Below are 20,098 nucleotides of genomic sequence, written 5' to 3'. Positions count from 1 at the left end.
CCCTCCAATGATTTTTCAGCGGCCACTGTAATGCCTGCTTCTGTGTTTACTTGTGATTTGTGCAGGGGGAAGTGTCATGAAACATAAAGATGTTAAAGGTATTTAACATCTGTCGTTTTTCTCTCACCAGTGGGATGGAGTAGGACCTCTTCCAGACTGTGCAGAACCACCAAAAGGAATCCAGATGCTGTGGCACCCGTCCATAGTCAAACCCTACCTCACACTGCTCTCTGAGTGCTCAAACCCAGACACGCTGGAAGGGGCAGCAGGCGCCCTGCAGAACTTGGCTGCAGGGAGCTGGAAGGTATGGCTAGTTCATTGCAATACAAAAACAGTCTGGAATTGTGAGCGAGCCTTAAAAAATGATACACGTGTAGGTTTGAAAAATGCAATTCTAAGAAACATTTTAGAACGTCCTTGAAGACCACCGTGAACATAAAAGTCTCATAGGCAAGAGTACAGCCATTTGCATTCTAGAATGCTTATAATTCTACATGGATAGCTAACCTGCTTCTCTTTCAGGAATTATTGTAATTTCTTGATGCATTATCACTGACCACCAAGGGCGCTAAATCTAAAAATCTTTTGTTAAAAAAACGATGTGAACCTATGAACAGTGTTCTATCAATCCCTGGCCTTTAAAGCCGAGAACCCCCTGCATTTTAAAAGTATAGATTTTTCTGAGTTTAAGAACCAGAAAGAGATCACTTTCCTCCAAGGCGTTACAAACTCATACCACTCCTGACTGATTTTTCATAAAAAATTATTAGCCTGTCATAATCCTTGTTTAAAAAGAAAAAAAATCCATATGTATAGTCACTAACCGTTGAATGTACCAACCTTGCCTGTTGAATAAAAAACCATCGACACTGAGAAAGCTGAGGATGTATGGGGCAAAGGTCAAGAAAAGAAATCAGAAAGCTTTGAGGTTTGCATCATGTTCAGTCCATCTAATGCTGATGCCTGGGTTCAGAAGGTTCATGATTACTTTTTTTTTTAATTGACATTCATTCTCTTTAAAAACACATTCGAAGTAACACAAAGACACGCATAATATTCAGAATCTCGGTGCCAGCGATGCGCAGGGCACAGTGTGGTCACATACCGTCCTGTTCACACCTCCCGTGCCTGTCTTGCTTCTCCCCTCATCTTTCCTTTCTGCGGCTGCACCCCGGACTTCTGTACTTCTTTTTCCTGATCCATGCCATCTCTGGGCACAGCGGGATGATTGCTCTTGAGGCTGCTGGCGGGTGGGTAAGCTTACCCCGTCTCTTGAAGACCACAAAGAGAACCAGAGCTGATCCTTTCATCCTACCCATGAGGTACCCCAGTGTTTAAAGAATTCAGGTTGGGCAGGGCTGCGAGTGAAGTTGTCTCTTAATTTCAAGCAGAGATTGGGAGAAAAGTTTTAAAAGAAGGGTTGGTCGCACACTTCAGAAGGCCAGCCCGTAGCGTGTCACAGATCTCTAAGCTTTCATGGTCTCAGAAACTTTGAGTCAAATTACAGTTCAAACCTAGGCTGGACCCATCTTTCCTGAACTTAAAAGTCTAGGCAAATTATAGCTCTCCTGCGTGCCGTATGACATCTCCTTAAACAGAGATCACCGTGACTGCCTCTCTCTGTAGCATTCAGAGATACCTGGACACTGAAACACAAAAGTGTTGGGAAATGGACTAAATCAAACAGTTGTTTCTAGGTGAGATTAAAGGAGCCACAGCCTCCTTCCGGCTTCCCTTCTGCAAGGCTTGAACTGGAGAAGCCTGAGAGACAGGGTTCTGGGGTAAACCTGACCTGAGGCATTAAGGTTTAGATGGCAGCAAATCACACAGACTGTCATAAGATACCATTTTAAATTATTGTATTTGTCAATATGCTTTTATGTTTTTATCATTTTTCATGTTCCTTGAGAAATTCTTGTATCTTTATGACATTTACAAAGTGGAGAAATATCTTGGGCACTGTAAAATTTTGAATGTAAAGATTTTAACTTAAAGTCTGTGTACCGTGTGGTTCTAAAAGTTATGGGGAAATAGGTAGAAGACCTAAACCAAATCTCTGGAGTCCTCCTGAAAGTAATGTCTGAAATTAAAACTGCAGAGAATAGAATCAAAGGAAGATTAAATAATGCAAAGAGAAAAGAATCAGTGGACTTGAGGACAGTTTAGGAAACTATTGAAAATGAAACACACAGAGAAAGAAAACAACAGAGACATGGCTGGAGTAAGTATGCTGAGGTGTGTGATGATTCCCCACAGAAAGAAGAGAGCAAGGGAGAGAGTGGAGAAGAGTTAAATAAAGTGAGTCTTTTCATATTTAATGAAATCTATAAATTTATATATCAATGAAGTTAGGAAACTCTGAGCACAAAAAAGGGAAACTATACTAAGAGCATTGTAATAAAATTGCACATAACTAGTTATAAGGAGAAAATGTTAAAAGGTATCTGGGGAAGAGAATTGTTATGCAAAGCAATGCACTGTGCCTAAGGTCTGCTTGCAGTCAGGATCACTAGGCAGCCATCCCTTCATGCTGGAAGGTCTTGCTGGGCAGACTTTTCTCTAAAAGAATCCGTGATGCCCTGGACAACTGAGGCCAAGACACATTTTCTCTTTTCCCTCATCCTCTACTGACTGGCCTGTGCTTGGATTAGCAGAAGTGCTCAAACACTAGTGCTAAACCCCAGCAGCCTCTGACCACACAGCTTCTCTATACACAGCTATCAGTTTTGACTCTTAGGGTATCAATAAGGTATTTGAGTCTTAGAGTATCAATAAGATATTTGTAGTACATCTTATTCCCCAGCCCATTCTTACAGGATCAACTGTGTGGCTCATTGTTTGATGTTGACTATTTGATTCTTTTGCAACACACTTATATTTTCATCTTCATCTCTGTCTCTCTGTGGAGGTCAGACAGGAACTTGCAAAGGTTGATTCTCTCTCTTTCCACCATGTTAATCCCAGAGATTGAACTTGCGTCCTCAGGATTAGCAGCAAGTGTCTTTACTTATCGAACCATCTCATCAGCCTATGACGTGCTCTCTTGTGTGAAGCTGGTAGAGAGGAGTCAAAGGAGAATGGTGGTTTCCCCAGGACCTAGGCTTAGCAATGCTCAGTAGTGACACTTGTGTCCACAGTAGCTGCCTGCAATGTGGAATATTCTGTGTTCCTTACTGGTCTCCATCTTGGAGTAACCAAGGTAGTTACCTGGGTATAATCTAAGTACTTAATTAGAGAGATAAAATTATAGCATTTAAAAAATTAGCTATCTTTATACTTTCAAATCCTTTCAGACGTCGGCTCACATAGTGAAAGAAATGGAGGACAGGTGACATCACTCCAGGGCTTCTGACAGCCACACTCTGCTGCTCTGAGCATGTGAGCCAGCGCATTAGCTCTGCACAGTTCTCCCTGCCCACTGTGTGTCTATTCTCACAGATCCAGAGAGTGTTTGTTTACTGAATTTGCTATAATCAATAAAGCAGAGATTAGTAAGTAAGAGGGAGAGGAACCTAAGGGAGTTGACCTAACAATCCCAGAAAGCTGGATAAAGTTTGAGGAACCATGGACCATTGAGCTTTTCAAGTCTGCATTAGATTGCAGACATGAATTATAAAGTGCCACATTATCACCTTATAACCAGACACAACGATGCACCCGGAAGAAATGCAGTAAATGCCCAATGACCCAATGGCAAGGAGAGAAGTTAGAAAATGTAAATGTATATATACAAGAAAGGAAATTAGCAGAGACCATTCCAAAACTCAAGTCCTTTGCTTCTCAAAAACGAACAAACCTGAGTGATTGTCACAAGGCCACACCACTGTCATTAGGGTTAGGGTTAGGGTTAGGGACAGTTGTTATTGGCCATGGCAGAAGATAGAATTTTAAAAAGATTTTTCATACTGTATAAACAAGTAGAATATTGGCTCTTGAGGTGTCAATTTTACTGTAAACCCTTCTTCCCTAACAATTCAAAACAAATAAGCCAGTCCTCTGCCATAGCAGAAGGCTACTGAGTAATGTTTCTGTGTATTTGCAAGAATACATGCATGCAGAGATAGGTAGGTAGGTAGGTAGGTAGGTAGGTAGGTAGGTAGGTAGGTAGGTATGTGTGTACGCCTGCGGATTCTGCATGTGTACACTGGAATCGGGCACAGTCCCAGCACCTGCTATACATTTTAGTCACTCTGCTTTGGGGGAAAGGACATAGACGGTTCTTAGAGAAGAATGTAGATTGTTGTTACACCAAACACTGATATATCATTACAAGAAAAAAATTAAGGAAATCTAATATAAAAACTGAGCAGAAAAATCCTTACTTGACAGAGACAATCTTGGGCTGAGGGAAATGGTTCTCACTTTATGCAGAAGCATAAAGTCCTGAGTTCAAATTTCTAGAATCCATGTGAACATCCACTGCCGTCCCATCAGGGAGATGGAGACAGGAAGACCCCTGTGGCTTGCTGCACAGCCAGCTTCGCCATATTGATGAGCCTTAGGTTCAAGGGATCTCAAAACATAAGGTAGAGAGTGAGTAGGAGAGACACCTGAGGTTGACTCCTGGCCTCTGTGTGCACCTTCACACAAACATATGAATGTATAGACATACAGATAGCACACTCACACATACAAAATGGTTTTTTAATCATAAAGCACAAGACAATCACAGGGCATACAGTGACTTTTGCACAACACTCCTCTCGGCAAGCTAGTTCTCTAAGAATGCATTTTTACAGCAACTGTCAAAATTTAGTAGCCCTTCTTAGTAGTCCTTAACTTTTTATGACCCAACAAAACAGAAATGAGGAGGTAAAACCAGAGGATTTTGCATGGGGAGAGCTCTTTATAGCCCTCCTTGTCTGACACAATAACTTCCCTTTATGAGAAGAACGTGATCACTCTTTGGCTGTGACAAATTGACTAGCAAACTAGATGTTCCTAATGGCCCCAACACGTTCTAAACTTAAAAATGTTCATTACTTGGTCCTTGAACATCAGACAAATGTGATGATATTACGGCAGAAAGGAAGTGATAAATGTTTCCCAGAAACAGCGTGGACTTTACTTGCATTATTCTTGTTCACAGAACAGTGAATTTATTTGCAGCACAATATTAGAATGAGCGGATATTGTAATTTGAAGATTTCTGAGATGTGAATGAATGCTCTTTCTACTCCTGTCTGTAGATTCTTCCTATTGTAGTTAGGGCTTATGAGAATGCAGCCTTTGAGTTGTATTGTAGAAATGTACCTGTAATGGAAGTGAAGCTAAATATGTAAATAGCTCTATATAGTCAATTTCTATTAAAATATGAATATTCTCTAGGAATATTATCAACATTTGTTTTAAGAACTAAAATAGAATAAAAGGCACGTAGATAATATCACTTTTATGAAGCATCATGCGAGCAACATAAATTTAAGAAAAAAGAAACAATCTCCAGCCATAAAGCCCAACTGTATTTTTTTTTTCATGTAAGAGAACTTGGAAACTTAAGACTTATTCCTAGAGAAAGAAATGACAGCCTTTGAGAGGCACTGTGAATTTATCTTAGTCTAGCAGTTATTGTGTATTATAAGAGAGAAGCAGGGGAGATTAGTAGACTACGTTTAAAAAAAAGCAATATTCATGCTTTGACATGTAAGACAGAGTGAACTATCTTGGCCTGAGTTTATGTCACAAACCAGAGACTATCTAAAACTCCTGCCTACACAGAAGGTGTGAAAGACTCTATACTAGGAGATGAGTGCCAAATGATGACACCGAGGAGCAGGAGGTAAGGGACCAAGCCTATGGCCACCTCTTGGCCCTAGTCACCCACGGCTCAATAGCTTCCCCCTACAAGACCTGGGAAGTACAACTGGCTCATGAGCCACAACAGTATTACAAATAATTATATTTCAAATGCCACCCACATCCATTGTCAACCTCAGAGAGGCCTGTGATGATTACCCGAGGCTGGGTTTCTCACTGACAATGGATCTTCTGACTTCTCTAGGTCTAGCTTAAGCATGACAGAACTCCTTTCCGAAAGTGGAGAAACCGCTCAACCAGAGATGCCAGACAGAATGACAAAGTCCAAATTTACCGTCTTCTAAGAAAAAACGACTAATAAAAGAAACACACAGAACAGTGTTGTTTTTTGTTTGTTTGTTTTTTTGTTTTTTTAGTAACACTGTAAATTATAGTTAGTAACAGGCAGGGAACTTGGGGACAAGAAATAAAAAAAAAAATTGAGCACTGTAGCTTAAGTCAAGATTACTAAAGTTCATGGGAAGAATACCAAAGATATATATACACACATACATACATATACATATACATATACATATACATATACATATACATATACATATACATATACATATACATATACATATACATATACATATACATATATATGCATGCTCACACAAATACACACACACACACACACAGAGAGAGAGAGAGAGAGAGAGAGAGAGAACTCCCCTCTAGCACTTAGCAGAGAATTCTAAATACTTGCCTGTGAGCAAAACACTTAAGACTGGCAAAATCCACTTCAAATTATAAGAAGGAGAAAAAGAATAGTTCCCACATGAGATAGGAATAGTCTGTATTTGCAGCTGTCATATGGCAAAACCTCACAACTCATGGACTTCTGGATAAAGCACTCAGAAAAAAATCTTGTTTAATTATAAAGAATATTAGCCATGGACAGAACAGGCTCTATCCTTTCCTCGAGAACCTTATAAGCAAGTTCCACATTCATAAACAGTTCAAATTTTATTGATTGCAGTCTAAACAAAGTTTTAAAGCATGAGAATTTTCAGGTATTTTCAGTATCTGAATACTGAAATACAAGCTGAAATTAGGAATGACTGTTATTTAGTTGGAAATCACTCTGTCAATGAAAAAGAAAATTTAGTCCATAATGAAAGAAAGAAAGAAAAAGAGAAAAGAAAGAAAGAAAAGGAAAAAGAGAAAAGAAAGAAAGAAAGAAAGAAAAGAAAGAAAGAGAAAGAAAGAAAGAAAGAAAGAAAGAAAGAAAGAAAGAAAGAAAGAAAGAAAGAAAGAACAAACTCAGGATTTACAGATGTTATAATTAGCAAACATGAGAAGATTATGATGGCATTATATATAACAGAAAGTTAGAGATGGTGGACATGTGTTTAAAAAATCCAAATAAAACATTGTAAGTTAAAAGCACCATGTTGAAATGAAAATTACATGGATGAAATGAATGGCAGGTCAAACATCGCACAGCAAACATTAGTACACCTGAGGACCGTGATGCAGCTGTGGCCCTCAGCTGGCCCGGGGATCATACCACTGGGCTCCCTGACAAGAGGCTGCAAGCAGGGTCAAGGGAATAGAAAAAGTATTGGCAATAGTAACAGTTGGAATTTTTCCAAATATAGTGAAAAACACTAGTCTTGCAAACCCCAGAAGCTCAAGGACCCCAAAGCACAAGGAACCTGATTAAATTACAGCAAGTTCTTGATAATCAGATTGCTCAGTCTTTGCAGTAACAGCAAAGGCTCAGCTCTGGTGAAGATGGGGCTGCTCTAAGAAACAGGTCCCGTTTCAGCACCTTGGACAGCAAAAGGCAATTCTAACAGAGGAAGACTAAGGGAATGCCGGGCTTGCTAGGCAAATACAACTTCACACAGAGTGGCTGTAGAGCTACCCCTCAGAGCCCTTTAGAGAGACACACTATGCTGAGAGCAGACATTGTCAACCATCCATGTGGTCATGACAGAGAGAAATTGTGAATAAGAGCTTGAGTTGAATTGCTGCGGCATTGATCAGAGTATTGGTCGTGGCACCTCATTCTCATATTCTGATCTATCCTGGAGAAAAACATCTACATATAAACTCCTTTTCAGGGATTCTAGCACGGCATACGGGTAACGAGTTAGGGGATTAGTTTGACTGTAGAAAAAGACTCCTGTGAGAGTGCATAACCACTTAGACCCTAGACGGTTTTCTGTGGAAATAGTTGGAGATCTCTGGCCCCATCAGTGATGGTGGTGTCTTCAATCTTTAAGGTGTCTTCAGTGGAAACAGTGCTGCCTTACATAACAAGGTTCTTGGTTCTGCAAATCAACCTGACAGTTTCTTTCACAAATTAAACACTCTTTAATCCCCAGTATGGACCAGAAGCTGAAGACAATTGAAAGAGAGATAAACGTAACTCAGTCTCTACTCTGTAATAAAGATGTAACAAGTCCAGAAGTCCATTGTCGATGGTGTGATAGAGTGCATCAAAGTCCAGAGTGTCTGTGGGATCATTTTTATAAGAAATCAGTAGAAGAGGAGGCAGCACATTCCAGCAGTGCTACTTAAAACCTTGGTATAGATATTGATGATTTTGAATCACTACTGTCAGACTATTACAGGAGTCTGTTATTTGAAGGAATACCAGTTGCTATAACTCGCAGATCCTAAATACCCAAAGGCTCAGGCAAGATAGGAGATAGAATTTATATTCTTCTGATATCACAGTAAAGGTCAGAGGCAAGAGGCAGGAAGCAGTTCGCACAGGCTGAGAGCAGTTCTGCCATCTTCAACATGTGACTCTACGGCACCTGCTCTCACTGCCACACAGGAAGAAAAAACAACACGAAACAAAATTATCCTATGCAGATGACAGTGGCATCTCTGTTCCCTACTAGGAGCCAGGGGACAGGCACTGCCATGTCACTTTCCCCCAGCAAAACGAACAAGAATTATAGTAAGGTCCACATCAAGAATAAATTCATCATCTTTTATGGAAGAATATTTATTAATATAGTCCACTTAAGGACTACAGAAGAAAGCATTATATTAGTAAAAAGTAATTGCCTTTGAGTTTTTCTGCTGCATAGGATTTCGGCAGAATCCATACTTTACGGTTATAAAAATAAAGTCTCCATCAACAACACCGCTCCAGAATGTCCTGCATAACAAAATGCAGGTTGCCTCAACGTCCAAGAATGTCTGTGGGTCACTTTTATAAAAAAAAGCAGTAGAGGAGGGGGTGGTATATCTTCATCAATGTCATCGAGAGAAGAATTGTTCTAATATCCCCAAAGTGGAATTCCTCTGGCTCCAGGAGAAAGATATGAAGACCTGTCTCCTATTTTCATGAGAAACTCTATTTACAAAGAAAACTAAAGGGAAATTTTGACATAGTATTGAGTAAGGGAAAAGTAAACTATTTGAATTACTTTTGTCTTATATTGAATAAAAAATATTATTGCCAGCATAGCCTTGCTTATGTGCACTGGCTAGAAGCCTTCCACCTCCACTAAACCCTGTTGGGTACAGGTCAGAGTGCTGTCAGCCTATCCTTCTTAAGGATGTTTTCACAAGGTGCTACCAGGGAGAAGTCACAGGTGGCTTGGGATGAAATCTGAGATAGCCTTAGTTTTGTGCATACAAGACCTATCACTGGAAACGGTTGCATCAAATCCTCTGAAAGGCATTTTTTAAACATCAGTAACACACAGAGCTTTTTACCTCCAATGTTTAAAGAAACTTCAGAAAGGTTCATGTTTAAAGATAAGTTGTTTTAATTGATAATTGCTGCCCCTTGGCATGACCAAAGACAGGGTTCAGGGACAATGGTTCAGCATAATGAAAGTGATGTCTAGGTCGCTGTCAGCTGGGTCTCACCTTCTTACGTGGGCCCTTCAGAATCCTTTTCCTTCTAGGAAACCATATTACCTGAAAGTTAGTGTGTTCAGCAAATACATACGATAGAACACAGTCTTCTCATTGCCTGACTTACATATAAAAACAGTATGAACAGGGGAAAAAACAACTATTAGCATACACTATCTGTTGCTGTATTAACCAACAACTGTGTTTATAGATTATGGCTTTGCTAACAAGGAAGTTCTTTCACTGTTCCCCTTGACGAGAGATCTAATTTTCAAAAAGAAATATTGGGTTTTTGAAGACAAAAGTATATAATGTATCTTATTACATGATTGAATTGAAAGGACAACACATGAGTACAATTCGGAAGAACTCTCAAGGAGTTGAGACTGCCCATCGATTCCATGAATCCTGTAGTAGCCACCAATCCCAGATCTATTTCAACTATAAAGACTTAGTAACTCAAACTACTACTACTGCTACTGTTACTACTACCACTACTTCTTCTACTACTACTAAACAATAGTAGTAACTTGAGCCATGTAACAGAAACCACATGGTTTCCGAATGTCTAATACATTCCTTTTTGTAATAACACTTTGTAACAAAAATTCCCTAATTTAATGCTTATTAGATCCACCTAGAAAATAACATGGCATTATAAATAAATTCAGAAGCAATTTTGAGACTCTCATAATTTACATTATGTTGTTAGATCTTTTCATTTTATGGAATAAAAACATCGAGGCCCTATGATACCAGAAGATGCTAGAGTGCTCTGCAGAATTTAATTATGGGCTGTGCTAGATCAGTTGGTTAAGCGCTTGCCTTGAAAGTCTGAAGACCTGAAATCACTCTCCAGAAATATCCAGAAATGATATTTAAAAACAAACTGATGGTCTCACATGGACAAGGAGGCAGGTATTAAATTTTGTTTGGAAGCATTTGGTTTTAAAGTGGGGCATTTCTTTACCATGTGAAGAGATAAACTGGGGAACTGTCTTCTTTAATGATCCCAGTGAGGACATGATCATTTAGAAGGTCTTTAAATAGCTGACTGTACTTCCAAAGCAACAAAAAATTGAAAGAACAGGAAATTCATCAGTTCAGAATTTTAGCACTATTATAAGTTCAGCTTTCAAGGAAACTATGTTATACTTAATGAATAATAGTATCCTCAGTTATTTGGTATAGTATTACAATTTCAGGGTGAAGAGAGTGACCTAAAGAAATGACCTCTGACCTACCTGAGTCAGCTTTAGTGAAATTGTGTCATCTTAAGCATGGTACAGCTTTCAGAGATATAATAACCATCATTTGTGTTTTATTCTGACTGATATTTTTTATTGAAGTCCCAGGAAATCCACACTCAAATCAGACAACCAAGATTTAAAGGGTTAAATGACGTTGACTTTACTTTGATCTTTCAGTCCCTCAGTGTAGGGAAATTTATTACACGGAAATAACTTTGTTTAGGGGTAGTTCTTTTTAGGCTCATCTCTAAGCTTCATTACATCTAATATAACAAAACAAGGGGAAAACAATCTAGATATTGTCGGTAAATTCAGCAGAACCCAGCCTTCTCCCATGTGGCCACCCAGTATCTTCTTGACTTCTTCAGGGGATGCTGACTTAGAGGTTCTGTGAGCATCTCTGCAGATGGGGTTGGGGTTAGATGATTCTCTCTCTCTCTCTCTCTCTCTCTCTCTCTCTCTCTCTCTCTCTCTCTCTCTCTCTCTCTCTCTCTCTCTCTCTTTTCCTGGAGTCACCTTTCCTCTATGGTGCCTCCTGTCTGGGGCGCACAGTGGTATGATGGTTGGTGACTGGACCACTTCCACTCCACTGTACACTCTCAGCCCCACCTCCTGGTTAAGCATCCTTGGATGCAGCCATACCCCTTCCAGACACACAATCATTATATGTCACCTGCTACCTAGACAGGTAAATCCTCTGTAATTCTGGTCTATGGGTCTTCTCTCCTTCAAACTTCAGCCCATGGGGTAATCAGAGCTACCCTTGCTGATACTGGGGTCACAGAAGCCAACCATGCTCCATGGATCCCTCTCGGATGATACTGAAAACTTTACTAGTTAGTGTGTGGCCTCTTCAGTAGTCCAAAAAGGGAAGTAGTCTGTTGACTCTCGGTTCTTCCATCTTTGTTGAGTGGGGTAGAGGGGGCAGAAGCAAATACACACACACACACACACACACACACACACATATTGGTAACTTGCCTCTAGATACTCCAGATTTGCAGTGACATCTCTTCAGGTACTATTATCTTTCTTGTGTTTACCCATAGTATCCCTCCCAACTAGTTTGGAGACTCCATGTGGACTCTGAGAAGTGAAGAGTGTGTTTTCTGCTTCTTCTAATCTGCTTTCAGCATACCCAGGCTTTTCCCTGGAGTTGTGTGCTAGACTTAAAAACAAACCATTTCTTTTTTCTTCTCTGTCCCACTCTGACAACATCTTGTGGAGTCAAACAGTGGCTCAAACCTCTGCCCAGGAAGAAAGGGAAGACATTTTCTCTCTGAAGTATTGTCTCATTCTGTGTAAACAGTAGTGGTCCTTTCCTGATACAACCAAGATATTCTAGTTACATGTGACTTTTTGTATCAGCTGTAGTCAATCAAGACAGATGTTCCCAAAAATAGATTGAAGGGCCCAGTAGGCCAATTCATAGTCCTTAACTATCATTAACTCAAGATTTTAAAAGGAATTTAAATGGATTATTGGCAACCCAAAATAATAAAATGAAAACCAACACTGTTTGATTAATTTGTAAGGAGTTCTATAAACCTCAGAATGAAGATGTCCATAATTGATAGCGTCCTTCTCCGGGACAGGGTATAATAGAGATAAAACACATTGACTCCTCACTCCTCCCTCCTCCCTCCTCCTCCCTGATCTTGCGTCTCTTCTTTTGCCTCTTGTCTTGCTCATGAGTCAGTCTTCTCAGTGGCATCCCTGTCCCACTTGAACTGTCCCTCCACTTCATGCTGTTTTGATCTGTGCATACTCCCATCAGTCTGTTGACAAAACATGGGGGTCCAGTCAGGCTGTTTACTCCAACAGGAACTTTCCACTGTCACTTTAGAGGCAGCCATGATGGCCTTTCCCATTAAAGCTCTTGGCACCTTGTACACCTTTCAAGCCACCACTGTGCTTAAAGAGAAGCAACTCAGTTCCCTGGGGAATACTGTGTGCCTTGTGCAGCTGTCCAGCTTGGACCTGTGATGCATCCACAGCTCCAAGACATCTGCGTCTTCATGATGCCTTCTGCTCCTTTAACTTCTTGATGGGCAACACATGGCTTTCCAGTCCATTCCCAGGACTTGCTGGCTGATGGCTTAAGAGTATTACAGACTCCTATCTTGGAAAGTCAAGAAAAACTCATCCAAATTTGCACAACCTTTTGAATATATTGCAGATGGCAGGCCATAAACTGTGGTGATATGAGAAATACCTCTCTCCTTCCTCTCTCTCTTCTCTCTACCCCCACCTCTGACACAATACATACACGCACACACAGACACACACACACATACACACACACACACACACACACACGCGCGCGCGCGCGCACACGCACACGCACACGCACACACAGCAGAGAACGTAAAAACGTAAAAAGTTTCAGAAACAAACAAAATGTTCTGTCCTTCTGTCACCTGAGTGTGAATCACACCCATTACCTAGTTGTCACTTTCACATCATAGACCCCGCGTCTGTGACTCACACCTGTTAGAAGCCCACATGGTCATCTTGGTTCAGTTTTATTTTGTTTCCCATCGAGTTCCCAGCAGAGTTCATGGGACTCTCTTCACGCTCCACTCACCAGACCATCTTTCTATCCATCATAGGGGCAGGAAGTATAGAGACGGACCTTCCAACCTTATCATACTCGTGCTGTTTAGGGACAGTTCACGTATGCCAGTGTACCTCTGAGTGTCAAGGATGAACCAGTTGAAGTTTGATCATAGAAATTTAATAGTAAGGCATGAGGTAGCAGCAAAGAGAAAGTGTGAAACCCAAGGAGAAGCAGGTTCAGGGACAGGGGTATTTCCCGTGGCAAGGCTATTTAATATTTTATATTTAAATGTCATTATGATACAGTGATGATGCTGATCTCCCTGCGCCTTGAGAACTCAAAGAGACCTCAAGTGTAGAATCCAGGAGCATAGGACCTGGAAGACTTGGTAGTGGAAAGGAGGCCCTCTCTAAGGCCTGTGCGTAGGACGCCCAGAACCCTTTGCAATGTTCTTTCAGTTCAAAAGAAACCCAGTCTTATTTATTATTAATATGTACCCTTTAATTTTTCCATGTTGGCCAAAACTTTGAATCCAATTCTCTGCAATCCAGATTCTCTCCTTAGTTTTACAGAAAAGGCCAACCATAAGTGACTGCATACACTTAGGCTTTCGGTCTTAGTTGGGTGCTAGACCCTCAGAGGAAGCAATGTGTCCAGAGGAGGCCATGTTTCTTTGTGTGGGACAGCGCGTGCATGGACGTGGACACGTGATGCCAGGAGGAGCACTTCCAATCTGGGACATGCTCTCAGAGTTCAGTGGAATCTTTGTTTCCGAATGTGGAGCTGTTGAGCAGTCCTCTAGAGCTGAGAGGCATCCCAACGAGCTTTGTCTACATGCCCCACTCCTCAGGCACAAAGGGGAAAGAAGAGACGTCTGCGTTACTGGGTCATAGTGTTAAGAGCAATGTTGATGTGACTTCTGATGTAGGACGGGATGAAGTTGTTTGTTTTTTTAATCTCATATTTCGTGCAGGGCTGGGCTGAGGATGTGGCAGGCATGGCGTATGCCCTACGTTCACTGCCAGAGGGGGCTCCCTGCCTGCCACAGGTGAGAGCCAGCTCTGGGGTGCCTGCCCCTACGGGGAACGGGGGGCTGGAGTGGGCCTGGTGAGGGAGGGGCGGGGAAGGACTGGTTCCCTCGGAGTCTGAATCCTCTTTCCTGAATGTATTTTTTCCAGATCATAAATGAAATCGCAACTAATCAAACCCTTGCCATCCATGGGTTTTTCTCAAAGCTTGTCTCTGGAACGCTGTGGACCGATGTAAATCATGCGTGCACATTTGCAAAGCGCGGGCTACCTGTGTTTGCTTAAGTGGCTCGGAGTCCGAGGGCTTCATCTGCCCGACGGGACATCTTCATTCAACAGGAGGCTTCAGCTGTTCCATAAGGGCACCGACCCCAAACTAAAACAAAGTTGTGTCCTTTAAAAAAAAATGGGAAATTGATTGATGGCCCTGGAAATAATACATCTTTATCTTAATGTTCTTTTTTCAAAAAAAAAAAAAAAGTTACTATTTTAAGTCTTGCTTCCCAAAATGTCATATTTTCCTATTCTCACTCCTATATTGTTTTTTGACTTATTTTTATCTATTATTCAACAACGAGCCTGTTCCTTTGCATGCGTGGCACTTGATCTCATGACACCTCCTCAGAGATCTCTACAAAGGCCACCCACATTCCACCCACACCGACCTTTGCACTGTGCTGGTTCCTCTCCCGCCTTCCCCTCCCCCTCCCCCATCCCCCTCCTCCTCTCCCCCTCCCCCTTCTCATTTCCCTCTCCCCATTCCTCTTTCCCTCTTCCCCCTCCCCCTCCCCTTCCCCTTTCCCTCTTCCCTTCCCCTCCCCCTCCCTCCTCCCCTCCCCCCTCTCAATATCACTGGTCACCTCTGCCCACCCCAAACCTCCACATCCTACAGATGAACTGCCACATCACATGTGCACATCCGCTAAGTGCCTTTCATCCCCAAGTGCTAAAAACATTGTCTCAAGAGAAAGGAATTGTGGTCCATGGAGTGACCCAGGAACCTCTATGTTCAGAGGGGGAAGCAAATACCCTCCAATGCATGTCTAACGTATTCAGCCTGTTCTGCAGCAGGTAACAGCAGTTCAACCGTTTTGGCTCCTGCAAACAGCCGTCTGAGAACCCTCAGAGCTGCTGACTTTATAGGACCCTCCCACCTCTGTTTCTAACCCCTCTGCCTTCTCTCTTTCACCAGTGGTCCGTGTATATCCGAGCTGCTGTCCGGAAAGAGAAAGGCCTGCCCATTCTGGTGGAGCTCCTCCGAATAGACAATGACCGTGTCGTGTGTGCAGTGGCCACGGCGCTCCGGAACATGGCCCTGGACGTCAGAAACAAGGAGCTCATCGGTATGTCCTCAAACCTGGGGCCCCGTCATTTGCACAGGTTGTGTAAATGGCGGAATTCCTCCACCCACAGAGCCTATGCATGTGTGCAGTACTGTGTTTATTAGGAGCTCTGTGCTCTACAGCTTTGAGGAATGCACAGGTTGGCCCTCTAGAATTTGAAAGGGAAATTTTGTCTCTAATCCTTGCAAATGAAAAATGATCCCTGTGATTCCAAAGCTCTGCTGAGCTGTTCGTTTGTTTCCTATGTGGTGAAATTAGGATGTCTGATGGGGTGCTTCCCCTTTCCCCATCTCAATTCTTTTCCTTTATATGTTTAGTTAATATATAACTCCTATATTGCTTATTTATATAAAATGAAATCAAGATGAAATGATCTCCAAGGAGGCATTACAGAGATAATAGATGCCTGCGCCTCTCTACAAATGGTTCTTCACTCCGTATTAGCCCCAGGTCCGTTCTAGGTTCAGGGACTCATACCAATGAGTGAAGTTGACAGGGAGCCTTGGGGCACTCAGGAAAATTCCATGTGCCATAACCAAATGAATACATGAGTCACATACTGGCTAGAACTGTTCTTCCGGGGGGAACATGGTGATGGAAGCTGTCATTGAGGAGTTTTTGGCTTTTAACAATTTTAAAATGTGCAAGTCCATGGGTGCTTCTCCAGTGTCAGAAAAAAATGCCTGGTTTTGATTCCAAAACCTCTTCCTGTACCCATTGAGCAAACTCTTATTCTCCAAGTATGTTGGCCACCAAGCTGGTCCGTGACAATAGACTCCCCTGGTCCGGGCATTCCCTATGTGCAGGATAATGTAATGTGTGAGCCTTTGTGTCCTATGTCCTTGATTTTTAGACTGGCCATGGTTTGTTTTATTATACATTGATAAATTATAATTGTATAATTGGAACACAAAGTGGCATTAATATACACACAGTGTAGAACTGTCAAATCAAGTTACATTCACTTGATTTGTACCTCACTAACAATGTCAGAGTCTCCATCTATAGCTCATTCTGTCCTTCAGTAGATTAAACAGCCAAGGCTGGCATCCACTATTCAGTCCAAGGGTTAGGATTATAGACCTGAACCACCATGCTGGAACCAATATATACTTGTAATAAAACATTTGAATGTTATTCCGTAATTAAAAATAACCAACATCATCCTGTTGGTTATCAATAACCTCCCATCCTGCAGCCTCCAGTAACCAACATTCTGGTTTTGCTTCTAAGAGAATCTTTATAGTCAACATTTATATTTCCCTTGTCGTGGGTGACCCTGGTTCCATCAATGATGTCAGGAATGTCATCATTTCCTTCTAGATAAAATCTGAGGAACAATCTATTGCATGCCCCATTTTCTCTATACATTCATCCACCGATGAACACAGGGCATGTCTCTGCGCCCAGAAACTGAACTGCTGGATCATATGTTAATTATATTTTCACTTTTAAAATCTAACTTCCATAACATTTCCCTTGATGTCTGTACTAATTTAAAAATCTCACCACTGAAACACAGAGGACAGGATCCTTCTTCCCCACACCTATCATGGTTTATAAAAGCTGGCCTGACAGGTGTGGAGCAATGCTTCACCATAGTTTGCATTTCCATAGTGATTAGTAATGTTGAATATTTTTTCAAATATCTCTTGGTCATCTGTGTCTCCTTTTGAGACATGCCTCCTCATATTCTTAGCTCATTTTTAAGCTGAGCGGTTTTCTTATTATTAGATGTGATTCTTGTGTGTTTTGGTGCTAACCCCTTGTCAGATTTAGGCTTTGGGACATTTTATCTCAGCCCCCAGGGGACCTTCTGGTGCTGCCAGTCTTTCACACCTACAGCAGAACCTTTTCAGTTTGATGCAACCCTGCATGTATGTTTTGAGTTTTCTTGCTCAGCTTTTGGGGTTGGATCTATAAGAATTAATGCTCAGACCATTATTGTGTGGCTTTCCCCCTATGTGTTTTCTTTAAAATATTATGTAAATTTTCATTTGACTATGTAATATATTTTGGACTTAGTTTTATATGTTGGCTGAGATTAGAGTTCACTTTTGTTCTCCTTGTACACGCAGCTGTTCCAATGAGGGGTTTAGTTGGGAGTTGTTGATAAGGAAATATCTCAGGAAAGGCCTAAAAGAAGGTGGCTATGTATCTATCCAGAAGGAAGAGAGTTCAACCTGAAGGGGCAGCCTGTGCTGATGATGTATTGGAGTGGGAGCTGAGAACAAGTTAGTGGGTTTGGAGCATTCAGAAGGCCTCGTGTGCCTAGCAGAAATCATGGGATCCTGGGTCAGAGAGGCCTTCTTGTGCCTCTCTCAGTAAGTGAGAGAGTACAGGCCAAAAGCTGGTTGATGCCTAAATGCTGAAGAATCCTAAAAAACCTGCAGGGAAATGTCACAAGCCCCCATAGATCACTGTCACAAGCCCCCCATAGATCACTGTCACAATGGTGGCATTGGAATCTAAAGATGGCAGAGTTCCTCATGGGCTCTCTGCATGACTCCTGGACAGTTTACAGGCTGGAGGCCAAAAGCATGGCAGCAGATGACAGTTACCAGTGGATGGCATCTGGAATCTACTAGAGTCTGGTCCAGGCAGCTAGACCAACCACTGCACCCAAGGTGCAGCGTACTGTACCATATGGCAAGTTTGGAGGAGTGAGATGAGTGCAGAAATGGGCAAAGCTCTATTCCTGTACATTTGAAGACTCAGGCTTGATGTGCTGAGTAAACACTCGGTGATCCAGGAATTAGAAGCCTTTCCCTGGCATGTCCCAGTGCACATCTGGTCCTCTACTCAGAACCAAGGTATGTGTAGGGTTTCTGCCATTTATTGGCTCAGAATAAACTCAGACGTCAGGCCCGTGTCTCCTAAGTGCAATCACATCATCCTAACCCTATATTACAAAGAAGAAAGGAAACATGAAAGTTTGGTATTTGTACTTAGTTTGGGTTTTAGTATTTACAGATTCTGTGTGCTTCATATATATATATAAACTAAACTATTAGATCAAAAGGTCAAAGCCCCTCTGCATACACACTTTTCCTCTCCTTTCCTTAAATAGTTATTCCAGACAGAGCCAGCACTGGAGCTTCCAATAAAAGCCTCATCACTCCTCTATAATATAGAGAAAAAATCAATAGCTAATCAGTCTACTGCCTGGATGCCAAGCACTGCCTATTGTGCAGTTGTGTGTTTTATTTCTTTTGTTGGATTAATATGTAACAAAGTGGTGAACTATCGATTGGCCGTCTAGCTCATGGGCATCCCTTGTTTCTCTGATGCTAGTTATCCTGTGGTCCCTCTGAGCATGGAGCACTTACAGATCCATATTGCCGTCAGATGCCGCCAACTAGTGAATGGAGTCAGTCATTCAGAAACAGACTTGAAAGCACCGAACCTACGGGCTCGATGACTGCAGTGACTCTTTGTGAATGAAAAGAGTAGTATTTACCATGTTAGGTTCTGCTTAGGAGATAGCACACTTTACTCTTGTCAACTAGTTGACTCTAAACATTCTATCAAAATGATTATTTGTATAGAGAAATGCTATACAGCACTTTATATGTTGAGGAGAAAAAAATGATGACTTGGAGCCAAGAACAACAAAAATAAAGAAAGGCCAGTGTGGACATCTTGTGTCTTCTGTTGATTGTCCCTGAAAGTTTCACTGAACTCATCTGGAATCATGAGCTGAAAGGATCCTCTTTCTGAGGTCTCCACACACTGTGTCCTTCCCACAGCAAATGCCCCTTTCCCAAGGGATGCTGCGCCACCATCCTCCTTCCCTGGCTGGTTCTTAATAGTGATGCTCCCTCTTTAGGATGTTTCCACTTACAGCCTTTTCATTACTATGACATACTATAACAATAATAGGCACGCAGAAAAAAACTTCCTTGAATTTTGAATTTTTATTTTATCTCATGCTGATGGTTTGTCATACAATATTCTCTTCCTATACTTGGCAGTGGCATTAAGTGACAAATTCAAATCAGGCGTGAAATCATGGGGAAAATCACGTTCTTCCATGTGCCATGTTGCTAAGTTATGATGTTCAGTAAGTTAGGTGTATTAAAGGCATTATCTTACAACACCGTCAACTTACAATGGCTTGTTGTGATATAACTTCAACTCAGTGAGGATCACTGTACGTAACATTACTTACTGGTCTTGTCTCTTTCCCCTCCACTGGGACATGAGCTAATAAGGGGTGGATGCCTTGTCTTATCCTCTGGTGTATTCCGTGTGCTTGGAATGGCATGTGACCCCAAAACCGGGACT

The 20,098-nt window shown here is 41.6% G+C and overlaps 1 protein-coding gene across 1 annotated transcript in view; it reads left to right on the top strand.

Annotated features, from left to right (window-relative positions):
• Positions 1-20,098, top strand: part of Ctnnd2 (catenin delta 2) — an 847,786-nt gene that overhangs the window by 724,406 nt on the left and 103,282 nt on the right. Inside the window, exons 15-17 of the mRNA XM_052159968.1 lie at positions 131-304; positions 14,414-14,488; positions 15,661-15,811. Of these exons, the coding sequence (XP_052015928.1) occupies positions 131-304; positions 14,414-14,488; positions 15,661-15,811 (400 nt within the window). The remainder of the gene's footprint in view (positions 1-130; positions 305-14,413; positions 14,489-15,660; positions 15,812-20,098) is intronic.

The sequence above is a fragment of the Apodemus sylvaticus genome, chromosome 16 (assembly GCF_947179515.1).
Source record: "Apodemus sylvaticus chromosome 16, mApoSyl1.1, whole genome shotgun sequence".
Lineage (NCBI taxonomy): Eukaryota > Metazoa > Chordata > Mammalia > Rodentia > Muridae > Apodemus > Apodemus sylvaticus.
The sequence above is the reverse complement of the archived record's forward strand: the minus strand, read 5'-3'. Positions and strand labels throughout refer to the sequence as shown.